The 23,005-nt window shown below is 43.1% G+C and overlaps 1 protein-coding gene across 1 annotated transcript; it reads left to right on the top strand.

Annotated features, from left to right (window-relative positions):
• Nucleotides 1-123: 123 nt before the first annotated feature.
• LOC122470548 (piezo-type mechanosensitive ion channel component 2-like) lies at nt 124-21,071 on the top strand. Its single transcript, XM_043558272.1, has 9 exons — nt 124-862; nt 3,341-3,745; nt 4,068-4,326; nt 7,611-7,793; nt 10,619-10,871; nt 12,099-12,231; nt 14,651-14,798; nt 14,897-15,111; nt 20,976-21,071. The coding sequence occupies exons 1-6, from the start codon at nt 714-716 to the stop codon at nt 12,113-12,115; spliced, it is 1,266 nt and encodes a 421-aa protein (XP_043414207.1). The 5' UTR covers nt 124-713; the 3' UTR covers nt 12,116-12,231; nt 14,651-14,798; nt 14,897-15,111; nt 20,976-21,071.
• The last annotated feature ends 1,934 nt before the right edge of the window (nt 21,072-23,005 follow it).

Here is a 23,005-nt window from a genome sequence, read left to right as displayed (position 1 = left end):
TTTTCTTTGTACCATTTTCTTTCTTTCTTTCTTTTTCTTTTTCTTTTTTCCGATGTTGGTTTATATCTGGTTGCAGATCAAACCAGCATCTCCTTCACATGCAGGGCATCTAGTTTGGCTTCACTGAATACCACTCAGAAAATGGGGTGGATAATTCAGTTTGTCATGGTCATTTCTGAGCCTCGCTCCCTCTCTCATCTTGGAGACTGTTATGTTTTTTCTAAAAATGAAATGTTCTATATAAATATTACCCAAGCAGGTATTTCTGCTTAAGCCATTTGGTTACCAAATGGTTTCAATGAACTCAGGATTGGGAGCTCCAAATAAAACATATCTTCTCTAATTTAAAAACAAAAGCAAACTCAGCTACAAAGTCATGAAGTACGAATTCCGCTCTGCGAAAGAAACATTGGGACTTGTAATTCTTCTATTGCCCTGTCCCACCCAGAGAGTGACGTTTCGTGATTGATTGCCAGCCGGGATACTTTTATAAAAACGTAGTACTGCTCTGTTTTCTCGTCCGGCCGGACAGGTCCTTCCCCATCCCTGAGCCCCGCTGTGGTGCTCGTTGTCCGTAGTATTGGTGTCGTGTGTGATTTGCTGCATGACCGTGTGTTGGTCAGTTGAGCCGTGTGTAAACTGATGTACCGCTGGTGTTTTAACACTGTGTCTCTGTAACTGTTTGCGCTGCTAGCTGCTACACTGAAGCAACCATGCTGTTCTCAAGGCAGTCTACCCTTGATGATTTAGATGGACCAGAAACTGTTCCTAAAACAAGTGACCGTGCTCGACCTAGGCTTCGTAAAATGTTCAGCATGGATATGTCCTCCTCATCAGCTGACAGTGGCAGTTTAGCATCAAGGTGCTTAACTCGTGCATGCTTTGTTTTTTTCCCTCACGTTACCACTTTTCCCCCTTCGTGTCATTGCAAACATAAGCTCTTGTGATGTCCGTTTGGTTTTGGTTTTGGTTTCTTAATTTTCGTTCTAAGAATTTGCATGACTAACCAAAAGCATAACCGCCGCTCATTCTGGGACATGACTGGTCACTCCCAGGACAGCATTCTCTTACACTAACCGCTCTTTGGTTTTTGTCTGTTAGGAGTTTCTTAAAAATCCTTATTACAAACGTTGTCCTCCATTTTGTAAGTATTTTCCACTTCCTAGGCGTAAAGAGATAAGCACGCTCCCTCCTTGATGGAGAGCTCATGTGGGCAGTCCTCACAGAGGAAAATGGGCCAGGAAATATAGAAGACTTTTTCTCATGATTTCATCAAAAGAGACATGCAATAGAAAAAAAAAAATTAAAATCTGCCACATGGAGTCGTTTTTAGTGGATAAGACCAAATCTACAGAACTTAGAATATACTTTACCATTGGCTTTTGTAAAGAACATTATTGTGCGGTAGAATATAGAGCCTTTGCCGACTGGAACTTATTGCTTTGGGCTTGAGTTTTCTCATTAAGTCCTACCGTGAGACAATACTCATTTAGAAATGAAATGATTTATATACAGTCCCAAAGCTCTTTGTGGAATTGCCTTTTTGAATGGTCCACGGGGGCACAGAAACATCAGCTGCATTGCGCTTCTCGTGACACCAGAAAAATCACCCGAACCAAGACAAATTTCGGTTTTGACCGTGCACAGTGGCAAATCAGAGGGGTGTTAACTTATTCTCTTCCATTGCACTCGGTTGAGTCCTGAAGGTACCAGGACTCGTTGACTCCCTTCAGGGCCAGACCTGATCCAAAACCATAAAGAACTTGCTTGTAATTGGTTAGAGTCCAGCTGGAAGTTAGACTTGATGTGGGGTTGGCTCCACTGTTCTGAAAATTGCCTGGGGTGATCAATTTCATGGCCTTCCTAGGAGGTAAGTCCTAGAAAAATACCCAGTTTGCCTTGGCATTCCAAGAGCTTTCTATGCGATGTCCCGTACTGAAGTCCAAGGTCCTGGGAACATAAACACATGAGTGGGCACCAAAGGTTCACATAAATGTTCTTCGGTCTCAGGATGCCATGAAGGGCTCTGCCAAGACCTATTCATCTGTCCATCCATCCATCCATCCACCCATCCACTCACTTATTGACATGTCTACTGTCGTCCATGACAAGAAAAGTGGGTACGACCTGTATATTTAAGAATCTCTGTGTTTATGGGCCCAAGCTGCTCACTGTATGCCATTCAGATAACAGTACAATTTCAGAGTCTAACACAGTATGGTCCTCTATCTACCAGATTCCACATCTCCAAAACATTTTTGCCCTTCTGCCCTTCAGGGGCTGGAGTAGACAATAAAAACAGGCAGGCCATGAATTTCACTATTATGGCTGCTGTATTTTCATTTCCAAAGTCGCCTACACAGACATGGCAGGGAAAGTTAGGAGATAAAGGACAGAGAAGGAGAGGTACAAGAGAGATGGTCAGGCTGCCAAAACTGGAGGGTGGAGATAAGCAGGGAAGCTTAGGGAGAATGAATACTCCATGGGGAACAAGTAGAAAAGATAAGTTGCAGTCACTGGGGACAGAGATAGCAGGGGTACACCCTGAGGGTGCAGCCCGCAGGATCCATAGCACTGGAGAGGGTCCATAGCACTGGGGAGGACAAAATGGCAGGCCTTCCCATGTGCAACACAAAGAACCCAGCGGGGGATGGTTGGGAGCCAGAGAGATGGTGAAAATTCAGTCATATGTAATAAGCACCAGTAAGAAAGAGGTAAAGGATGGAAAAATAGGGAGGAGGAACAGATATCCAAGAAATGAGGCATTTTTTCCATAAAGCATGCAGGTTGTTTAATTTAGCAAATATTTTCTCATTCCTATCCTCCCCTTATGGGTAGGAGTGGGCCCATTACGTAGAATTGGGAGTAGAGTACCTCCTGGCAACACCCACGGACCCAAACTGGCAAAGTTTCGTCTCCATAGGCCCCATCCTTTAATATAGCGGTAGGTATGCTATGCTAACTGTCTCCATTTGAAAAGAAACCCTGGAAACCATGGCTGCAAATCTTGATACGATTTAGACAACCTCTGTGCATAGGTGGCTTTAGCAACGTCTGAGCCATGTCGTGTGACTTGTTCAGGGTCTCAACCGTGCGCGTGCACTGTGGGCTTTTGCATTTTGAGGCTGCTGTTTGCAGTCTTTGCAGATCAGACATGAATACTGTGAAGGAACAAAGCAGGTGGATGGAATGTCGGGGCGGGGTGGTGGGGGCAGGGGAGGGAACGGGGTGGTAATTTTCTCGCCCGCCTTGACGTTTGTATTGGGGAGTGTTGGGAAGGTGTCTCGAGAATCGGGAGGATGCTAAGAGCGGGGTGTGTGCCCTCCCTCTCTCCCGACAGCGAGCCCACGCAGTGCACCATGCTGTACTCGCGCCAGGGGACCACGGAAACCATAGCGGAGGTGGAGGCCGAGCAGGATGACGAGGCGGTGGACAAAGATGCCGATCAGGGAGGGGAGGAGGCAGCGGACTTGGGGCCGGAGGAGGCCTCGGAGGCCTCGGAGGCCGGCCTCACCCCAGATGCCGAGCTGCCGCACTACTCCACCGAGGATGGGGACGTGGAGGCGCCTCCCTCCTACAGCAAGGCGGTCAGCTTCGAGCGCCTGTCCTTCGGCTCGCGGGACGACTCTGCAGGCCAGAGCCACATGGCCGTGAGCCCTGACGAGAGCCGCTCAGACAGGCTCGAGTCCAGCATCTTACCGCCCCTGACTCACGAGCTGACGGCCAGCGAGCTGCTGCTGAACAAGTAAGAGTGCTGGGGGGGGGGGGGGGGGAGGGGGACGGTTCCGCAGGTTGTGGGTAGACAAACTCCCGTGGACAACCGTCCACCTGGACATTCAGAGCAAACAGACCCAATGTTCAGTGCTCCCATCGTGAAGCACAGAACTAGCCAAAGCCGTCCGTGATAGACACTTGTGCACACATTTCTTCCTCCAGAAGAAGGTTGATTCCGCCAGAACTCTGGCCACATGGGAAGGAAGGGAGGGACAAGAGGGATCATGCAAAGCAGAAATCAGTGATTTGGAGAAATGAAGACGAGTTTATTCTCATGTTGTTTATTTGAACAGGATGTTCCATGATGACGAGCTGGAAGAGTCCGAAAAATTCTACGTTGGCCAACCCCGGTTCTTGTTGTTGTTCTATGCCATGTACAACACTCTGGTGGCCCGCTCAGAAATGGTGTGTTATTTTGTGATCATCCTCAACCACATGGTCTCTGCCTCCATGATCACCCTTGTGCTTCCCATTCTGATCTTCCTCTGGGCCATGCTGTCTGTGCCCAGGCCCAGTAGACGATTCTGGAGGATGGCCATTGTCTACACAGAGGTAAGCCTCGAGTGGGAATTGTTAATAAATCGCTTCCGGCATTCACTCGAGGCAGGCGAGCCCTGTCTCCCAGAGAGTTTCACGCAGGACATTCAAGTAAATGGATGTTCTTAGATAGGCAAATGACTATTAACTAACAGCTATTTAGTGCTGGCGATTGTACATGTCTTTTCACAGGTCACACCACACCAAGATAGGCACCAATATCGTTTGGTTTAACATACAAGGAAACAGCTTTAGCGAGATGAAATAACTGACCCAGGCTGCCCAACTGGCAAGTGATGGGGGAGGCTTTTGAAATCTGGTCATCTGTCCTATGATATGAACTACTGAAATAATGTGTTATTTATGCAGAAATTAGTGTCTCGTGCCAGTGGATGTCCAGTGAATGGATGCTGAATTAAACAACACAGTAAGCAATTTGAATATAGTTTGATACAACATGCATATTTCCCATTTTTAAGCTTAAAGCCAGTTTCAACACACAAAAACACAAAGTCACATAAGCACCTACCTAAAAATCTGAATAACATGAGGGTAAATTACCATTTCATTTTCATCACGTGTGAGGGACAGGAGACACTCTTCCCAATTATACGAACCTGTTTTTCTATCCTTCCCCATCAAATATATGCAATGTCACAAACTCCCATGACAACGATAAAATTGGGAATTAAAAGGGAGGCTCAATAGCCTTTTTTTCCTTGGGTTATTGTAGTTCTTTGTGTTCTGAGGTCTTTGAAGAAGGCGAATTTTCTTACCTGGCTCATAAAGGAAAGTTTTCACTAACATTGGTACTGTAGTTGCTTCTTAAAGGATGGAATTCATGATGGATGTACATTGAGATTCCAGAAATTTTGTAGGTTTATAGGTAATTCACCAGTAAAATAAAGCAAAGCTTTTATCAAAGCATCTCGAAAGTATCAGTGTGAAGTATGTATCTTATTTCCATAGTAATTATTTAAATGTATTTAAATACTTATAAAAGGTGGAAAGCCAACTACCTAGCTATCACTTTAAGTAGACTGTCACGATCTCGCCAAAATAATCATTTTTAAGTCTTACTTCCATCACATAAACTTTGTGATCCGGGACATAAATGACCCCCTATTTGGGGAATGGGTCCATTCTCTGTACCACCTCTGTACAGAGGTGAGGGAGTTTCTAACCTAGAAGTGAAGGAAGGGAGTTTCTTTTTAAATTTTTTTTTCGATGTTTATTTATTTTTGGGACAGAGAGAGACAGAGCATGAATGGGGGAGGGTCAGAGAGAGAGGGAGACACAGAATCGGAAACAGGCTCCAGGCTCTGAGCCATCAGCCCAGAGCCTGATGCGGGGCTCAAACTCACGGACCTCGAGATCGTGACCTGGCTGAAGTTGGACGCTTAACCGACTGCCCCACCCAGGCGCCCCAAGGGAGTTTCTAATGTAGAAGTGAAGGAAGAAGGAAATTCTCTAAAAATTTAGAGAAGGGAACAAGAGCTACTTACGTTATTTCATCATAAAATGAAATCTTCCTAGTTAAGTTAAATTGGGGTTCCCCATTTTCTCTGTCACACCAAAAAGGGAGGAAGTAGAAGATTAAGGTGATGTTAATTCACTCCACAAGTTAGACTATGCACCAAAACCCAGGAACTATGCCAAGCATAAGAAGAGGACAATAAATTTAATAAAAAATACTTTTTAAAAAAAAAAGTTGCTTCTGTTTCTCAATGGCTCACAAACCAATATGGTGAACACATAGGATGTAAACAAAGAATTGCCCTACAGTACAACACAAAACCGCATTAGAGAGCATACAAGAAATATGGATATGGTCTGTGCCTCATGCAGCCTGGGTGGTGTGGAGAGAGGCCATCATAGCATCTTCTCAGTAGAAGACAACTTAGAACTGAGTCTTAACGGATGAGTGTAAGGTCACCAAAGGACAAAAAGCAAAGGGTCAGACAAAGGTATAGACATTCTGACGTGTGCCCAGAATGACACATGGCTTGTGATGGCTGGGAGGCAGGCCGTGAGTGGACAGCACGGTAGTAGGCTCTTGGGAATGTCAACAGGGTGTATGCTCGGGACTTTCTCCCCTTGGTATGAAAGTATTTGAAAAGACGCTGAGAGGTCATGGGATGTGAACTGACCCAATGGCCACGAGGCTGAAGATGAATGGGGTAAATGAGGAGTTTTAGTAAGTGACCCAAACGGGTTGGGGGTGCGAGTGAGAAGGAAAGAGGCAAAGATAGTCTTCAGGTATCTGCTCTGGCATCCGTTTGTGGCAGTGCTGCTCAGCATGGTAAGAAACACAGGACTGTTCTTTGCGGAAGCTTGGCTATAAGAAGGAGAGAGACGGGAGGAGGGCAAAGTGACTCTAGGTCGGAAGAGGACTTCGAAAAATATTTTTTATGGATGAATTGCATGAATTGCAATTAATTCCCGGTGACCCAGCTGTCAGAGGGATGTTTAGATGAGGCCTGTCAATTTTCTCATGTGTCTGTCACAGACCGCTTCTCCCCAACATTTGTACCCTTAACTAGTCACCACAACCGGCAAGTTTTTATTTCTTTTTATTTCTTCTTGAGGAGAACTTCCAGGGAGCAACGAAATGGTGAGAACAGGGGCACCTGGGTGGCTCAGTCGGTTAAGTATCTGACTTCGGCACAGGTCATGAGCTCGTGGTTCGTGGGTTCGAGCCCTGCATCGGACTCTGCTGACAGTGCAGAGCCTGGAGCCTGCTTCAGAATCTGCGTCTCCCTCTGTCTCTGCCCCTCCCCCACTCACGCTCTACCCCCTCTGCTTCTCAAAAATAAAACAAAACATTAAAAAAAATTTGTTTTAACAGTGAGAACAAAGAGGTCAGAGGAAAATGAAAATAGGCATCAAAACTGCCTGAGATGCTCAGGAAGATTACAAATGAAAGCAATATGTAAAATACAGAATTCTTTTTGTTCAAGTTTGTCCTCGTTACCCTATCTTAATAGCTGAGTAATTAAACCTTATTAAATCAGCATAAACTAGCCAAGTCCTGAAAAATAGAAAAAATCATAAGTAGGTGCCGTGAGTAACCTGGCCGGCTCTGATGTATCTGCAGTCCTGCCCTGGCAGCAGTAAGATATTGCTCTTGGTCTAAAGTCCATGTACGAATGATAATGTTATTTTTCCACATCATTGTGTGTGATCTTATCACCAAAACTGTGAAATGATCTTTTTCTTAGCTTTTATATCACTATTTTTCATATAGAACCATTCTTAAAAGGAGTGATTTTTTTTTTTTTCCCATCATCTGCATGTAGGTGGCAATTGTGGTCAAGTATTTCTTCCAATTTGGCTTCTTTCCCTGGAACAAGAACGTGGAATTGAACAAAGATAAACCTTTCCATCCACCGAATATCATAGGAGTGGAGAAGAAAGAAGGCTATGTCCATTATGATCTCATTCAGCTCTTGGCTCTTTTCTTCCATCGGTCCATTTTGAAGGTACTGCACGTTAACACTTAACCGGGTCATGTTGATCATTGCAGCCCCGGGTGATACTCCTGGAGAACCTGAACATTACGATTGGCGATGAGGCCAAGGCATATGGGGCTCAATAAGGGAAACTGTAACAAACTTGGAAGAGAATTCCCCCATATTTGTACTTCTATTATGAACATATCATAATTAATCCATATTTGTGGGAATTATGTTAGAGAAAATGCATAACCTTGCAAAGGTATGTTATCCAAGGAAACCACTTAGCCAAAACTGAGTTTGCCTGAATTTTCTAGTTCTTCTGATAAATTACCTGAATTCATGCAGTTTACTCATTCTTGTTATGAATATATTAACAAATGTGTTAACATTATGTTTTCAGTTCTAGAAATTGAAGTTTAAATTTCTGCATTTAAGACATGGTGGTATTATGTTGTATGTCAACTACACCTCCGTTTAAAAAAAAAAAGACATGATTGTATAAATTCGGTCACTTCACAACTCTCTTGCAACTTGTATCCTTTTTCACATCATTTAAAAAATGTATATATAAACCTTTAGGCATTGTGCTGCCTTCTCATTAATATTTCAGTGGTTTAGCAGCTACAGTTGAATATTTAAAGCATAGAATAAACAAAATTTTGGCATTTCCTATTGATATACTTACTCTGGTTTCTTAGAAAATTTCATATCTATGGTGAATGTATTTGAGGTACTCTTATGCTGAAATTTTGGCTAATGATACGAAAAATCATTTTTAGAATAACAAATCTTTTCATAAGGAGACAAAACTACCCTACAGCTTTGGAAATCTAGGAAACCAAACAGTTCAAACTACATGGAAATTTCAAATGTGGTTAAAACTATCCTATTTGGTATGAATTGCTATAGATCTTATAAATAATTGGAAGAATTCACTAACAAATACACTACTATGAAAGTAGTAAAAGAATCTAAACATGTTCCAAAGTTGGCCAAAGAGAAAACAACTTTTAAAACGATTTAAAAGAGGGGCGCCTGGGTGGCGCAGCCGGTTAAGCGTCCGACTTCAGCCAGGTCACGATCTCGCGGTCCGTGAGTTCGAGCCCCGCGTCGGGCTCTGGGCTGATGGCTCGGAGCCTGGAGCCTGTTTCCCATTCTGTGTCTCCCTCTCTCTCTGCCCCTCCCCCGTTCATGCTCTGTCTCTCTCTGTCCCAAAAATAAATAAACGTAGAAAAAAATTTTTTTTTAACGATTTAAAAGAAAAAAAATGATGTAAAAGAAATCAATATAAGTTGGAAAATCCCATTAGGAAAATCTAGAATGTTTGTTATGTTTTCAAGAATGCATCCACTGACTTTTCTTTTTGAAATAATATACCTATTAATATTTAAGAATAGGGACGCCTGGGTGGCTCAGTCAGTTAAGTGTCAGACTCTTGATTTTGGTGCAGATCATGATCTCATGGTTTATGGGATCATGCCCCACGTCAGGTTCCACACTGGGCATGAAGCCTGCTTCAGATTTTCTCTCTCCCCTTCTCTCTGCCCCTCCCCACCTCAAAATAAATAAATAGACTTTAAAAAATTAAAAATAAAAGAATAATCTGTGTTTTAGGTGACATTGTCTTTTAATGAGTTGATCATGCTCCAAGTTATTTTTTGACCAACTGAATTTTGGCAAATTGGACTGGAGCTCTTATCCTCTACAGCATGTGTCAGAGGGAGGACTGGGTGAGCTCCTGGGGAATAAATGCATAGCCTGGCAGTCTGGGCACTCAGGAGGCAGTGGGCTCCCTGGGGAGCTTCAAGAAATGGCAGCAAGGTCTTTGTAAGGTGGATTTGCTGTCCAGGTAACCTCTTGCACCAGCAAGACCCCTGGTTTTTCTCAGCCTCTCCTGCTATCCTTCCTCCTGCTGTCCTACCAGCCCCTTTTGCCCATTTCTTTGAAGCAAAATGCAGGCTCTACAGAGTGCATCACAATCTCTGTCTCATATGTGGGCCAACATTTTTTGAGTAGAGTATTTGCAGCTCTGTTCCTGACCCAGCCGTGGATGATGCAGGGGTTCACAGCTTACCGTGGCTGTTCAGGGAGACACAGCATTTGCATTCAAGTGTAGGTGTTTGGTGAACATGGATGGTGGGGCTAAATTCACCCACTGATATTTAAAATGCTACTTGTAAACACAGAGAAATATGTTCTGGAAAGTGCTTTCCCTCAGGAACGAGTTAAGTGATTATAACTTCCCCTTTACTCCATCTGCCAGACACGATCTGCATCCATGTCAATTAGTTAGCCAAACTCATGATCTGCACCAGCCCGTCCCCGCTCTCTGGGACTATCATAAACATCTAGATAATAAGCTTTCCTAGAGTCCCTTCATTTTCCAATCCTTTTTCTGCTTTATTGCAGTATGTGTGACAAAAATAATTGTAATATATTTAAAGTGTATACATTGTGGTGATGTGTTTTACGTAGACACAGTGAAAGGATCACCTCCATAGGGTTCATTAGTTCCCATTGCTTCCCGTATATATGTTTTCTTTTTCATTATTTTTTTTCTCCCTTCCTCCCATCCCCCACCCTGCTTCTTTCCTTCTTTCCTTCTCTCCTTCCTTCTCTCCTTCCTTCTTTCCTCCCTCCCTCTCTCTTTCTTTCTGTCTCTCTTTCTTCTTTTTCCTTCTTTCTTTTTTGTGAGAACATTTAAATTCTAACTATCTAGCATATGTCAGTTTTATGATGCAATATCACAGCCACAGTCACCGTATTTCACATTTGGCTTTCTAATCGTGGGGGATGCGATGCTACCTCACCGGGAATGGCCGTCTGAGTTGTCCCTTATGCTTTCTCAGTGCCACGGCTTATGGGATGAAGATGACATCACCGACAGTGGCACAGACAAGGAAGAGTCGGATGATGAGCTGTCCCTCAGTCGTGGCAGGAGAGCCTCCTCTGATTCTCTGAAATCCATCAACCTGGCCGCGTCAGCGGAGTCGGTGCACGTGTCCTTCCCGGAGCAGCCCATGGCCATCCGGAGGAAGCGATCGGGCAGTAGCTCCCAGATATCCCCCAGATCCAGCTTTTCTTCCAATAGGTCCAAAAGAGGTATCTGTCGCATGATTTCCTTAGGCTGGAAAAACTCTGAGTTTTCTGGTTGTTCCGGTGCCAGTGGGTCTGGGTCTTGGGCAGGGGCGTTTACGGGGTGTTCTCAAGGAGACAGATGTGGTGATGTGAGAAGAAAGTGCTTTGACATCACAGGCTCAAGTTCAGTTCGTAGCTCAACTGTGTGACCTGGGGCAGCCATATCGTTCTTTAAAACATCTGATTCCTTCCCAGGATGAGGATTTGGGGTCGTTGTGAAAAGTGGCCAGCACACTGCCTCGTATAGTAAGTGCTGGGCACATGCTAGTTTTTAAATCATATCCAGAGATATGAGATATTTCAGGGTGTGTCCAGAATGCTATAAATCACAATTTATTTTGAAAATATTTTTTAGATTTTATCAGTGGAAACTTTTAGCAAAACCACCTATTTATTCCCTAAGCTAGTTAATTTCTAACTAAATAGTTGGGTATTATCAGCAGACAGATAAGCTCTCCAGTTTCCACTCTTGGAGAAATTGGGTTTTTGTATTTAGAGTGCTCCTGCCTGAAGCTTTCCAAACACCCGTGTATTCATCTTCAGAATACACTTTTCAGGCAGGCACCAGCAGTCATCCATATTCGTTTTACAGTTAGAGAAATCTGGACATGAAAAAGGCATGGGGCATGGACCCAATCTGGAAAACCCACAACCTGGGACCCCGTTTAGCACAATAAAAACTATTCTTCCAATCTATTTCTTCCTGGAATAAAGATCATATAACAGGGGCGCCTGGGTGGCTCAGTCTGTTAAGCATCCAACTCTTGGTTTCGGCTCAGGTCTTGATCTCTGGGTTCATGGGTTTGAGCCCCATGTCAGGCTCTGCACTGGTAGAATGGAGCCTGCTCAGGATTCTCTCTTGTGCCCTTTCTCTGCCCCACCCCTGCTTGAGCTTCCTCTCTCTCTCTCTCTCCCTCAAAATAAATAAACTTAAAAAAAAAAAAAAAGATGGCATAACAACCCCAGAAGGAGCCAGTGTTGGGTGTAGAAACCCAAATACATTTCACTGTGGAGGCAGAGTTGAAACTGCAGATTGCAAATCCCCAGTCACTATTCTTACAGTCCATCGTATATAGTCACCCTCTCAATCTGCTTCAAGCCATCCTCTGCTCTGTGGGTTCCAGGGGCTTCTGTGGTGTTTACGTCAACAAACCTGTAACTCAGCACATCTTGGTTTTTTTCTGTCTCTAGGCAGCACAAGCACCTGAAACAGCAGTCAAAAAGGAAGCAGTGTTTTGAGCATCAAGCAGAAAAGTAAAAGGGAATTTTATATGGAAAAGCTTCAAGAACATTTAATCAAAGCAAAAGCATTTACCATAAAGAAGTGAGTCCATGAAGACACTTGGTGTGGGATGTTTTATTTTAGCGTCAGGGAGCTGATATCAATTATTTCATGTAAACCAGGGGTGCAGAGCAGCGAAGTTACCTCTCATATCACAAACATCATCTGCTTAAGGCATAAGAAAATGACTTGTTATTATATTGTTCTTAATGGAGATGTAATTGACATATAAATTAAGTTCAGGCATACAATATAATGATTTGATAGATGTGTACGTTGTGGGATGATCACAATAGTCAACATTCATCACCACCTGTAGTTACAGATTTTTTCTTATGATGAGACCTTTTAAGATTTACTCTCGGGGCGCCTGGGTGGCTCAGTCGGTTAAGCGTCTGACTTCAGCTCAGGTCACGATCTTGCAGTCCGTGAGTTCGAGCCCCGCATCGGGCTCTGGGCTGATGGCTCAGAGCCTGGAGCCTGCTTCCGATTCTGTGTCTCCCTCTCTCTCTGCCCCTCCCCCGTTCATGCTCTGTCTCTCTCTGTCTCAAAAATAAATAAACATTAAAAAAAAAAATTTACTCTCCTAGCAGCTTTGTAATGTGAAGTACACCGGGCACCTGGGTGGCTCAGTTGGTTAAGCGTCTGACTCTTGGTTTTGGCTCAGGTCATCATCTCACGGCTCATGAGTTCAGGCCCCACATCAGGCTCCTCGCTGACAGCATGGAGCCTGCTTGGGTTTCTCTCTCTCTCCCTCTCTCTCTCTGCCTCTCCTCTGCTCTCTCTGTATCTCAAAATAAACAAACAAAAAAAATTTTTTTAATGAAATGTAAAGTGCAGGATTATTAACTGCAGTCACCATGCTGTGCACCCAGGACTAACTTTATAACTGGAACTTTGTATGCTTTGACCCCCTTCACCCTTTTGCCCAACCCTCCTTCATGGCAATCACCTATTTGTTCTCTGTATCTCTGAGTGTGGGTTCTTTATTTTTATTTTTTTTAGATTCCACGTATTAGTGATATCATATGTTATTTGACTTTCTCAGACTTGTTCCATGTGTGTGTGTGTGTGTGTGTGTGTGTGTATATTCATCCCAATAATATATATACTTCATTATATACCACTGTGCAAACACACACACACACACACACACACACACACATTTTTTTTTATCCATTCATCCATTGAGGGACACTTGGGGGCCATGAGTTGGCTATGATAAATAATGCTGCACTGAACCTGGTGTGCAGAGATCTTTTTGAGTTAGTGTTTTCATTTCCTTCAGATAAATACCCAGAAGTAGAATTGCTGTATCATATTGTAGTTCTATTTTTTAATTTTGGAGGGGAGCCTTCATACTGTTTTCCACAGTGACTGCACCAATTTGCATTCCCACCAACGGTGCACGAGGGTTCCCTTCTCTCCACTTCCTCACCAACATGTTATTTTTCTGTCTTTTTGTGTGAGGTAATGTATTGTTTTTAAAAATCACTTTTCAGTGTGATTCATTTTTATATCCATTACATTTATAAACATAGGTTTCTTATTTGAATAGAGTAAGTAATTTCAAGGATTCATAGTATGTATTTCCAAGCATCATCATGCTAAATCCCACCTAGACAGAGAGGGGTATGATGTCAAAGTTGGAAGGTTAGAGAAACACTCTCATCCTGGAGAGGGGAAACTGAGGTTCACTGGCACACAGCTGGTCTCCAGCAAAATGCATGAGCCCCTCCTCCAGTGCCAGGGACCTTGACAGGCAGTAGACAAGCAATGGGAATGGAGGAGGCTCGGCAAGGCTGGCCTTGAATGTGGCCTCTGAGACCAGGAGGGCCATCCAACGTGAACATGGCCTTGAATTGAAGGCAGAACCCAGAAAACAAGGAAGACAGAGCAGAGGCTGGACAGAACAAGATGTAGTCAAAAGCCCAGGGCACTATGTAGGAATCAGAAGGGGCACAGGACCCATAAAGGGGAGGAGCAGGGGCTACCTAATGTGTACAGGGTGCTCAGGTCAGACTCCAGGTCTAAGCACCATTATGTAGTCCCATCTAATTCTCACCCCAGCCCTGTGGGGTTTTACAACAGAGGAAACAAAAACACAGAGAAGTAAGTAGCATGCTCAGGGGCTCACAGGCAGGGAGTAATTGAATCAGGTGACAAACCCAACACCTCATTTCTGGGGCTTTCGACCATTCTCTTGTGCTTCGAACAACAGAGGAGGCCTGTGGTCTCATCAGCACAAGGAGGCAGAGTACCAAGGAAGGCACTTGAATGTGTCTGCACTTGCCATTAGAGCAGAAGCCTCCCCACGCCACACCGGGCTCTGCTGGGGCTGAAAAGGGAGGTGTGACCTGCTGGGAGAGAGGGATACGGAGGAATGGAATGATGGAAATACCCGGTCATCCCTCCCATCCTGCCCCTCCTGAAGCAAGTGCTGGGGGTCTCTGTTTTGCAGGACTTTGCAAATATATGTGCCCATCAGACAGTTCTTCTACAACCTCATCCATCCAGACTACAGTGCTGTGACCGATGTGTATGTGCTCATGTTCCTGGCTGACACTGTTGACTTTGTCATCATCGTCTTTGGCTTCTGGGCCTTTGGGGTAGGTTGGGGGGTGAAGGCCACCACACTTCTAATGAGTAAGAGCGATGCTGTCCTGTGAAGTGCCACTCATGCCTAAACCTGTTGTTTCCTTCCCAGAAACACTCAGCAGCAGCAGACATCACCTCTTCGCTGTCAGAGGACCAGGTCCCTGGGCCTTTTTTGGTGATGGTCCTAATTCAGTTTGGAACCATGGTCGTGGACTGAGCACTATACCTCAGGAAGACCGTCCTGGGAAAGGTCATTTTCCAGGTCATTCTTGTGTTTGGAATTCACTTCTGGATGTTCTTCATCTTGCCTGGTGTGACTGAGAGGTAAGGTGGAAGCCGGAGGCACGCTCCCACTTTAACACAAATATGTTCCAGGAGGTTATCATAACATACGCATCACCACAACAAAATCACCAGGTACAGGCAGAGGCATGGCCGAACAGCACCATGGGTTGGAAAAGTTAGAGATCTTCATCACTATCAAATTCAGTGTGGCTCAAAACGTGAACTGATTCCTCAAACACATTTTCATTGCGTGTTCGTACGCATTCATAGAAATCGGGTTTTTCAGGGTGGGAGAAGTGATGACCTTGGCGATCTGAGAAAACCAGAGGCCTTCCATTGTGATTGTCTCTACCCCTTAGTAGACAGAGATGAACCAGAGATGGTCTTACAGGCACTGCTAAGAGAAGGAGAGGCTCTCAGACTATGTCCTATGAGAAAGTGGGACATAAAAAGAGCAGCCTAAAGTTCAATGGGGAAAGGGCCAGTGAGATCCTTGGAGGTGGCTGTCTGCTGCCTTTCCCTGTCTCCTTGAGCTCTAAGGTCCAGTCATATTGAGGGCGCCATGTCCTCCTGTACCTCATGGGACCTTGTTCACTGCCCTTCTCTCCTGCCTCCAACCCACTCTTCCTCCTCACCCTTTAGATTTCCCAGGTTGCTTCCACCAGAAACACTACTTGGGACTGAGTCGGTGCCAAACGCATGAACAAATGGATGTGCCAATGAATGAAAGAGAAACAAGGGAGACTGCTATAAATAGGACATTATGGGAACAAAAGGTGAACAGAAGGGGACATGGAAGCACCCATATAATGTAATAGGAATGATCTTTTTAATGAACATATCATTAAAAGTCTTCATGTTTTACAAGAAGCTGATCTTTTTATCATACCTCAAGGGTCATTCCTGGCCAAGCCTTGTGAATAACATGGCAATCTGGCTGGCCAATGCCATTTTCCGAAGAGTGACTAGAAAGTAATGAAACCTGCTCTCACTTATGTGGTTCATAACTTGACTCAAATGGCATTCTTAACGAGGAAATTCAACTCTCTCCTGACAATGCTTCAGCTACATGTCTACTCTCACCTGGATGGTTAGGCTGTGACCTTTTGATTTTGGTGACAATGCAAATATTGTAAAAGCAAAAATGGAGTTAGGATGTTTCCCATGAGTCTGAAGTAAAACTAAGTCAATAAAGAATTGTTACCCAGAAAAATACCAACAGCCAAATAAGTCCTTCACACTATACTGCGTATGGGGAGAGTAAACATATCTCAGCTGATAAAAATAACTCAGATTAAGGCAAGCTTTTTGTTAAAAGACTAGTATTTTGTTAAAATACTTTGTAAGGACATTGTGGATCTTATTTGTTAGTCTTTAAAGTGAAATAAATGCGCTTTTCTCTATAAATAATTCTATATACATATCAACTCAGAGAAGTAAACCACATTCAAAAGCCATGGTAGTTAGATGATGAATGTTATCTCTGTGACATTTAAGAGCATCAATGGGCATTCTCCACCAGCCTTCCTAGAAACTCTTAATTTCAGAGATGAAAGGGACCTTAAAAAGCTTTCTAGACCTGCTAACTTCACAGATGAAGATAGGTAAAACCCATACAGAAGAGTGGTGTCCCCAAAGTCACTCAGTTGGCTAGTGGTGAGACCAGATCCCAATCACAGACCTCTTGACCCTACTGTATGCTACACCCCACTTCCCATGGGGGGGTGCTCACTACCAAGCAGATTTCTTGAAATAATACAACCTACAATTCGTTGTGCAGTTGTGAAAAGGATTTGATTTTTCCATCCCCAGAACAGAGTTCCAGAGCATGGATGTTGCCATGTCCTGATAGAAAAGTTCATAGTGACTGGTGTTTCCAGAAATAGGGCAATGGAGAAGCCATGGAGAATCCTTCAGCAGGATCAAATTACCAAATAGTTGGATTATTCCTGCTGGTATGAGTTTCCAATTGATGCTGTAACAAATTGCCACAAACTTAGGGCTTAAAACAGAATGAATTTATCATCTTACGCTGGACTAAAATCAAGGGGTAGGCAGGGCTGCATTCCTTTCTAAAGGCTCTAGGGGAGAATCCCTTTCCTCACCTTTTCTAGCTTCTTGAGGTGCTAGCCTGCCTTGGCTCATGGCCCGGCCTCAGTCTTCAAAGCCAACATCAGTGAGTGGAGTCCTCTTCTCATTACTTCACTCTTTCCCTTCCTCCACCATCATGGTTCCCTCTGACCGCAGCTGAGAAAGATTTCTTCCATTAAGAGCTCATTGATTAGAATCAGCCCACCTGGATAACCTAGGCGATCTCCCTACTTCAAGGTCCTTAATCTAATCTCAACTATAAAGCCTTCTTTTTCTTTGAAAGTTAACAGGGGCACCTGGGTGGCTCAGTTGGTTAAGTGTCCTACTTTAGCTCAGGTCATCATCTCACAGTTCGTGAGCTTGAGCCCCACATCGGGCTCTGTGCTGACAGCTCAGAGCCTGGAGCCTGCCTCAGATTCTGTGTCTCCTTGTCTCTCTGCCCCTCCCCTACTCATGTTCTGTCTCTCAAAAATAAATCTCTCAAAAAAATTTTTTTTAAAAATGAAAGGTAATATATTCACAGGTTCTGGGGATTAAGCAACAATACCTTGCAAACCGAATAGAGCTGGAATGTTTGTTATAATACCTGAATTAATGAAAACTTCAACTCAGTTTCTCATTTATTGAGTACCTGCTATGTCCAGGGCAGTAGACCAGGTGAAAAGGGGCATAACACTAACGTGAATAAAGCAGAGACCTATCCCCATCTGGGAAGGACCACATGATGGGATTCCAGAGATTGAGGCACTATGATAAATACTAACACTATGCCCATAGCTGCACACCTAAGACTAATATAATGTTATATTATATTAGTATAATTAGTATAATTATATTATAGATATTATATAATGTTATATATAAAATCTCCTATGCCCTTTGTAGACAGAGGCTTATCCCTCACCTCTAGCTTCTGGTACATCCATTTTCTGTCCCTACAATTTTGCCTTTCTCAGAATGTCACTTAAATGGATCACACGTCCTATGGCTTTTAAGGCTGGATTTTTTCACTTGGCATAATATATTTGACATTCATCCATGTTGTTGCATGTATCAGTACTTAACTATTTTTTGTTGGTCAGTAGTATTCTATCATGTAAATGTACCAAAGAGTGTTTAAATATACAAAAGTTGAAGGACATTGGGGTTGTTTATAGTTCTTTGGCAATTACAAATAAAGCTTCTATAAATATTACCAAAAAAAAAAAAATGGCCACAGAGATCATTTCTGTCTCATTGGATCTCACTTTTGAGCCTCACCTAATGGTCATTCCTAGTGCAATGGATTACCCTATCTTTATTTTTGGACATTTATTTCAAGATATATTAGGATTGGTGAGCCTTGAGTCTACATTGCCAGCATGTCAGTGACAATATAATTTCATGTCATTTCAAGCCATGCTGCCATCACTTGTTAACATCCCAGATTCATTTTTCCTCCTCCAGATATTGTTGCTAAAAATTTTACTCATTACTGTGCAAAAGAAAGCAGTCATTAATAGTTATGTTATCTAAATCCTTTTCAAAACAGGAAAAGAATAAGAGAAGGAACAGATTAGGAGTTGAAACTACACAGAAAAAAAAATTATGGCTACCAGTTATAATATTCAGCATCAGGAAGCTCCAATATTTTTTTTATTTTTTTTTAATTTTTTTTTCAATGTTTATTTATTTTTGGGACAGAGAGAGACAGAGCATGAACGGGGGAGGGGCAGAGAGAGAGGGAGACACAGAATCGGAAACAGGCTCCAGGCTCCGAGCCATCAGCCCAGAGCCTGACGCGGAGCTCGAACTCCTGGACCGCAAGATCGTGACCTGGCTGAAGTTGGACGCTTAACCGACTGCGCCACCCAGGCGCCCCCAGGAAGCTCCAATATTTTAAATAATTCATCTGATAAGTGATTTTTTCTGTGTGTGGGCACGTGATTTATTTAGTCCACAAACTTTCAGTGGTTGCCTATAGTCTACAAAGTGCTGTGTGGCTGGTGCCATGGGGGACAGATTGGTGAGTAAGGCATAACTCCACCTGCTAGTAATAAAGGATGGAGAGACCACCAAAAGAAAAAGTCCTTCACTGTGGGAAAATCTTAATGTTCCTATTAGATATAACAGGATTACTTCAGGAACCACTGATTAACTTATTCCAAGTTGATTCACTTTAAGGTTGAAGGAAGGGAAATGTTCATTTATTTTTTCAAGTTTTTATTTAAATTCCAGTTAGTTAGCATAAAATACAGTGTAATATTAGTTTCAAATGTATGATTTAGTGATTTTGAAATTTACATACAACACCCGGTACTCATCACAACATGGGTTGGTCCTTTTATAAGGGATAGAAGACAACACAGTTTTATAACCTTTTTTTTTTTAATGTTTATATATTTTTAAGAGAGACAGAGACAGGATGCGAGCGGGTTAGAGGCAGAGAGAGAGGGAGACACAGAATCCGAAGCAGGCTCCAGGCTCTGAGCCGTCAGCACAGAGCCCGATGTGGGGCTCAAACTCACAAGCTGTGAGATCATGACCTGAGCCGAAGTCGGACGCTCAACCAACTCAGCCACCTAGGCGCCCCACAGTTTTGTAATTTTGATTAAAATTTTGATAGACAACAATTTTTCCTCATGCAGTTTTCATATAAATTATTTGTAAAATCCAAGGACATTTCCCTGGAAAGCTGAAAGAATGTTCTTTCTTACTATTACACCAATAGAGACAGTCCCTAGAAAGGGAGAGGGAAGGAATAGTTGATCTTGGCTCTCTGTAAAGTTCTGATATATTTATTAATAACTTGTCAAGTGCTAGATCATGGTCAAGTGTATTTAACACATTAGGACCTGAAATACCAAAGCTGGTTTCTCTACAGGGGAAGACACTTCTAAGAAATACTTTTAAGATTTCCAGTTGTTGAGATCCACGTAGAGGTCCCTAGGTCCTGAGATACATGGGCCAGTGCATCCCTGGCTGGTTCTTAGATCTGGTCAACTAAATAGTATTTTCAGTTAAAAAAAAAAAATAACACATGTCTTCTTCTAATGTCAGAATTAAAAGTTAAGACGACGAATCTGAAACATAAAGAGGAATAAACAGGAAGCTTTAAGTGTTGCTCTTAACTTTAAACACAGGGAAGATGGTACAGAAGTCTTGGCAAAAGGGACTACCATTTCGACTGCTGAAGATGTCCTTGGAGAAAAGAATGTTAGATCATGGAATCATAGATTTTCAGAGCTAGGGAAAGTCTTCAAAGGAAGACAGACGTCTTGAGCATGATAGCTTGAGGAACAAACGCAATAGGTTATAAATACCACTGGAACCAAGGGTGTTGAAACTTTGTTAATCCACGACCTGCCTTTATAGATGGATAGCAAAAAAGGGGGGGATTCATTCCTCAGGATACCTCCTCCTACATCTTCCAAATTACAGGTCCTTTGAAGTAAAAAACAAAAAATACATCTTTTTGATGAACTTTAATTTGGATCACGGTAGCAGCATCTTTCACATTGTGAGAAAATGTTCATTAGTAAATTCGCTTAAAAATAAATTAGTTTATTCATGGCCTAAACAACTGAATTATGCACTAACACATTGGAGGCACCATTTGTAGAATTGTTTTTAATTATGAGACTTTCTTACCCTGCTGTTTGCCTTCGAAGTGATCTACTACTAGGTGCAGAGAATTCCTTACAATTGACTGAACTGGCCCTACATGCCAGAGGGGCAATTCGACTTTTTTTTTTTTTTTTGAATCCTAAACTGGTATGCTCTTATACCAGAAGAATATTCCATTATTTCACTTTTATGTTTTTGCGCTTTAGGAAATTCAGCCAGAACCTGGTTGCTCAGCTTTGGTACTTTGTGAAATGTGTTTACTTTGGGTTGTCTGCCTACCAAATCCGTTGTGGCTACCCAACACGCGAGTCCTTGGAAACTTCCTCACCAAGAGCTACAATTATGTCAACCTCTTCTTGTTTCAAGGGTAAGGAAGGACACTCTGTGTTGTCACAGTCACTCACAGAGGGGAGGCTGGCAATAGAAAGGTACTTGTTTCCTTGGGAAGAAACAGGAAGGTGAAAAAAGGCTGATGTGGCAATTTAGATCATCACAGAACTCTTATGACTTTTGGCAAAAGACAGATACGCCTCTTGAAATAGCCTTTCTAGGTGTAGTTGCCACACACCTGGTCAGCATAGAGTTCTAGAATTATCCACATGGGTTAATTTTCTATTACTGGATCCTGCATAATTACTGTGCTAACATTTCAGGATGAAAACCAGGGATACACGATCCTTGGGTATTAATGTATTTCTGGGCACAATGGAACAGAAATTCGGCATTTGTGCTATTTGAAGATCCCCTTGGAATTTTGCATATACAATGAGTTCCTCCGTTGAAGAGGGCCATTTATTCCACCTAACGTCAACCTGAATGCCACATGACTTGCTTGTCCCTGGTAGTAAGTTAGCTACTAGACAAGGCCTATCGGCTCTTCCGTGTAAGAATTTCGTTGGTAGTATCTCCTCTCTGTTCCAATGAAGATCATACCACAGCCCGGAAGGTGAGGCTGCTCATGGCACCGCTGGCTCCTTGGTTGTACCAGACCTGGCGACAGGTGACTTAGTCACAGAAGAGGTGTTGAGTGTGCTCGGTCAGTCACTTAGTGGGTTCTCTGTGTATGGCCTGATATTTCTTCAATGGGCTGGATTAGTGTTCACTTGGCAGAGCTGAGTGGCCTAGGGGAGAATTTCCGAGTATAACCCAAGCTGCTCTGAAGAGCCTAGGGTGAACCTAGGTCTCCAGCTGGGAGAAGCTCTGTGTTAGTCAAGAAACAGGGAATAGTTCCTAGGCCATAGAGGAGCCCACGCCAACCCATTCCCAAATATGAGAACGTAAGGCCAGAATCTTATTAACCTGAGGCAGCTACTCAGTCCACCCTCTACTAAGTCTACTGTGTGCCCCCAACCCCATGTCCTGCTCCCTCTGACATCTCTCGTCTCCCCTCAGCTTTCACGTATCAGGTGTACAACTTTTCCTAGCTCATTCAACAGCAAAACCCCAGTACTCAATAATCCCGCGACCGACAGATTCTCATAACATAAACACATACACGTTTTAAAATGTAAAATGATGGGTCTTTTTGCAGAAGATATTACCTTAAATATAGAAAATCCTAAAGAATCAACTGAAACACAGTTGTAAGTAATCAACGAATTCATCGTAAAGTTGCGGGGATATAAAACCAACATGCAGAAATCAGTGGTGTTTCCATACGCTAAAAACAAAACATCAGAAAAGAAAAAATAAAACTATCCCATTCATAATAGCACCAAAAAACAATGAAATACTTAGAAATAAATTTAATCGAAGAAATGAAAAGATCTGGGCAATGAAAACCACAAGACTTTGATGAGAGACATGGGAGAGGACACCTTCAAACTTATTTAAAAGGCAATCCTAATTTGTTAAGACCATCAGCAAAAAGAAAAAATAGAAAAAAGAATGGAAAATACTAATTCATACGTTGATTAGGATGAGAAGCAGTTGTATTCCAAGTTAATTTTACCATAAGGGTCACCTTGAGAATTTTTCCCAAGTCATAGGGGCTAAAACAATAAGGAACTACATGAGCTCCCGGGGTTGGGAGGATGACGGGGGCCACCCCACAACTGCCTCTCTAGCAAGATGTGGTTTCTGGCAGGTTCCGCCTCGTTCCCTTTCTGACTGAGCTGAGGGCTGTGATGGACTGGGTGTGGACAGACACGACCTTGAGCCTCTCCAGCTGGATCTGTGTGGAGGACATCTACGCTCACATATTCATCCTGAAGTGTTGGCGGGAGTCTGAAAAAGT

Source organism: Prionailurus bengalensis, chromosome D3 (genome assembly GCF_016509475.1).
Source record: "Prionailurus bengalensis isolate Pbe53 chromosome D3, Fcat_Pben_1.1_paternal_pri, whole genome shotgun sequence".
Lineage (NCBI taxonomy): Eukaryota > Metazoa > Chordata > Mammalia > Carnivora > Felidae > Prionailurus > Prionailurus bengalensis.
Note: the sequence above shows the minus strand (reverse complement) of the source record. Positions and strands in the feature narration are given on the sequence as shown.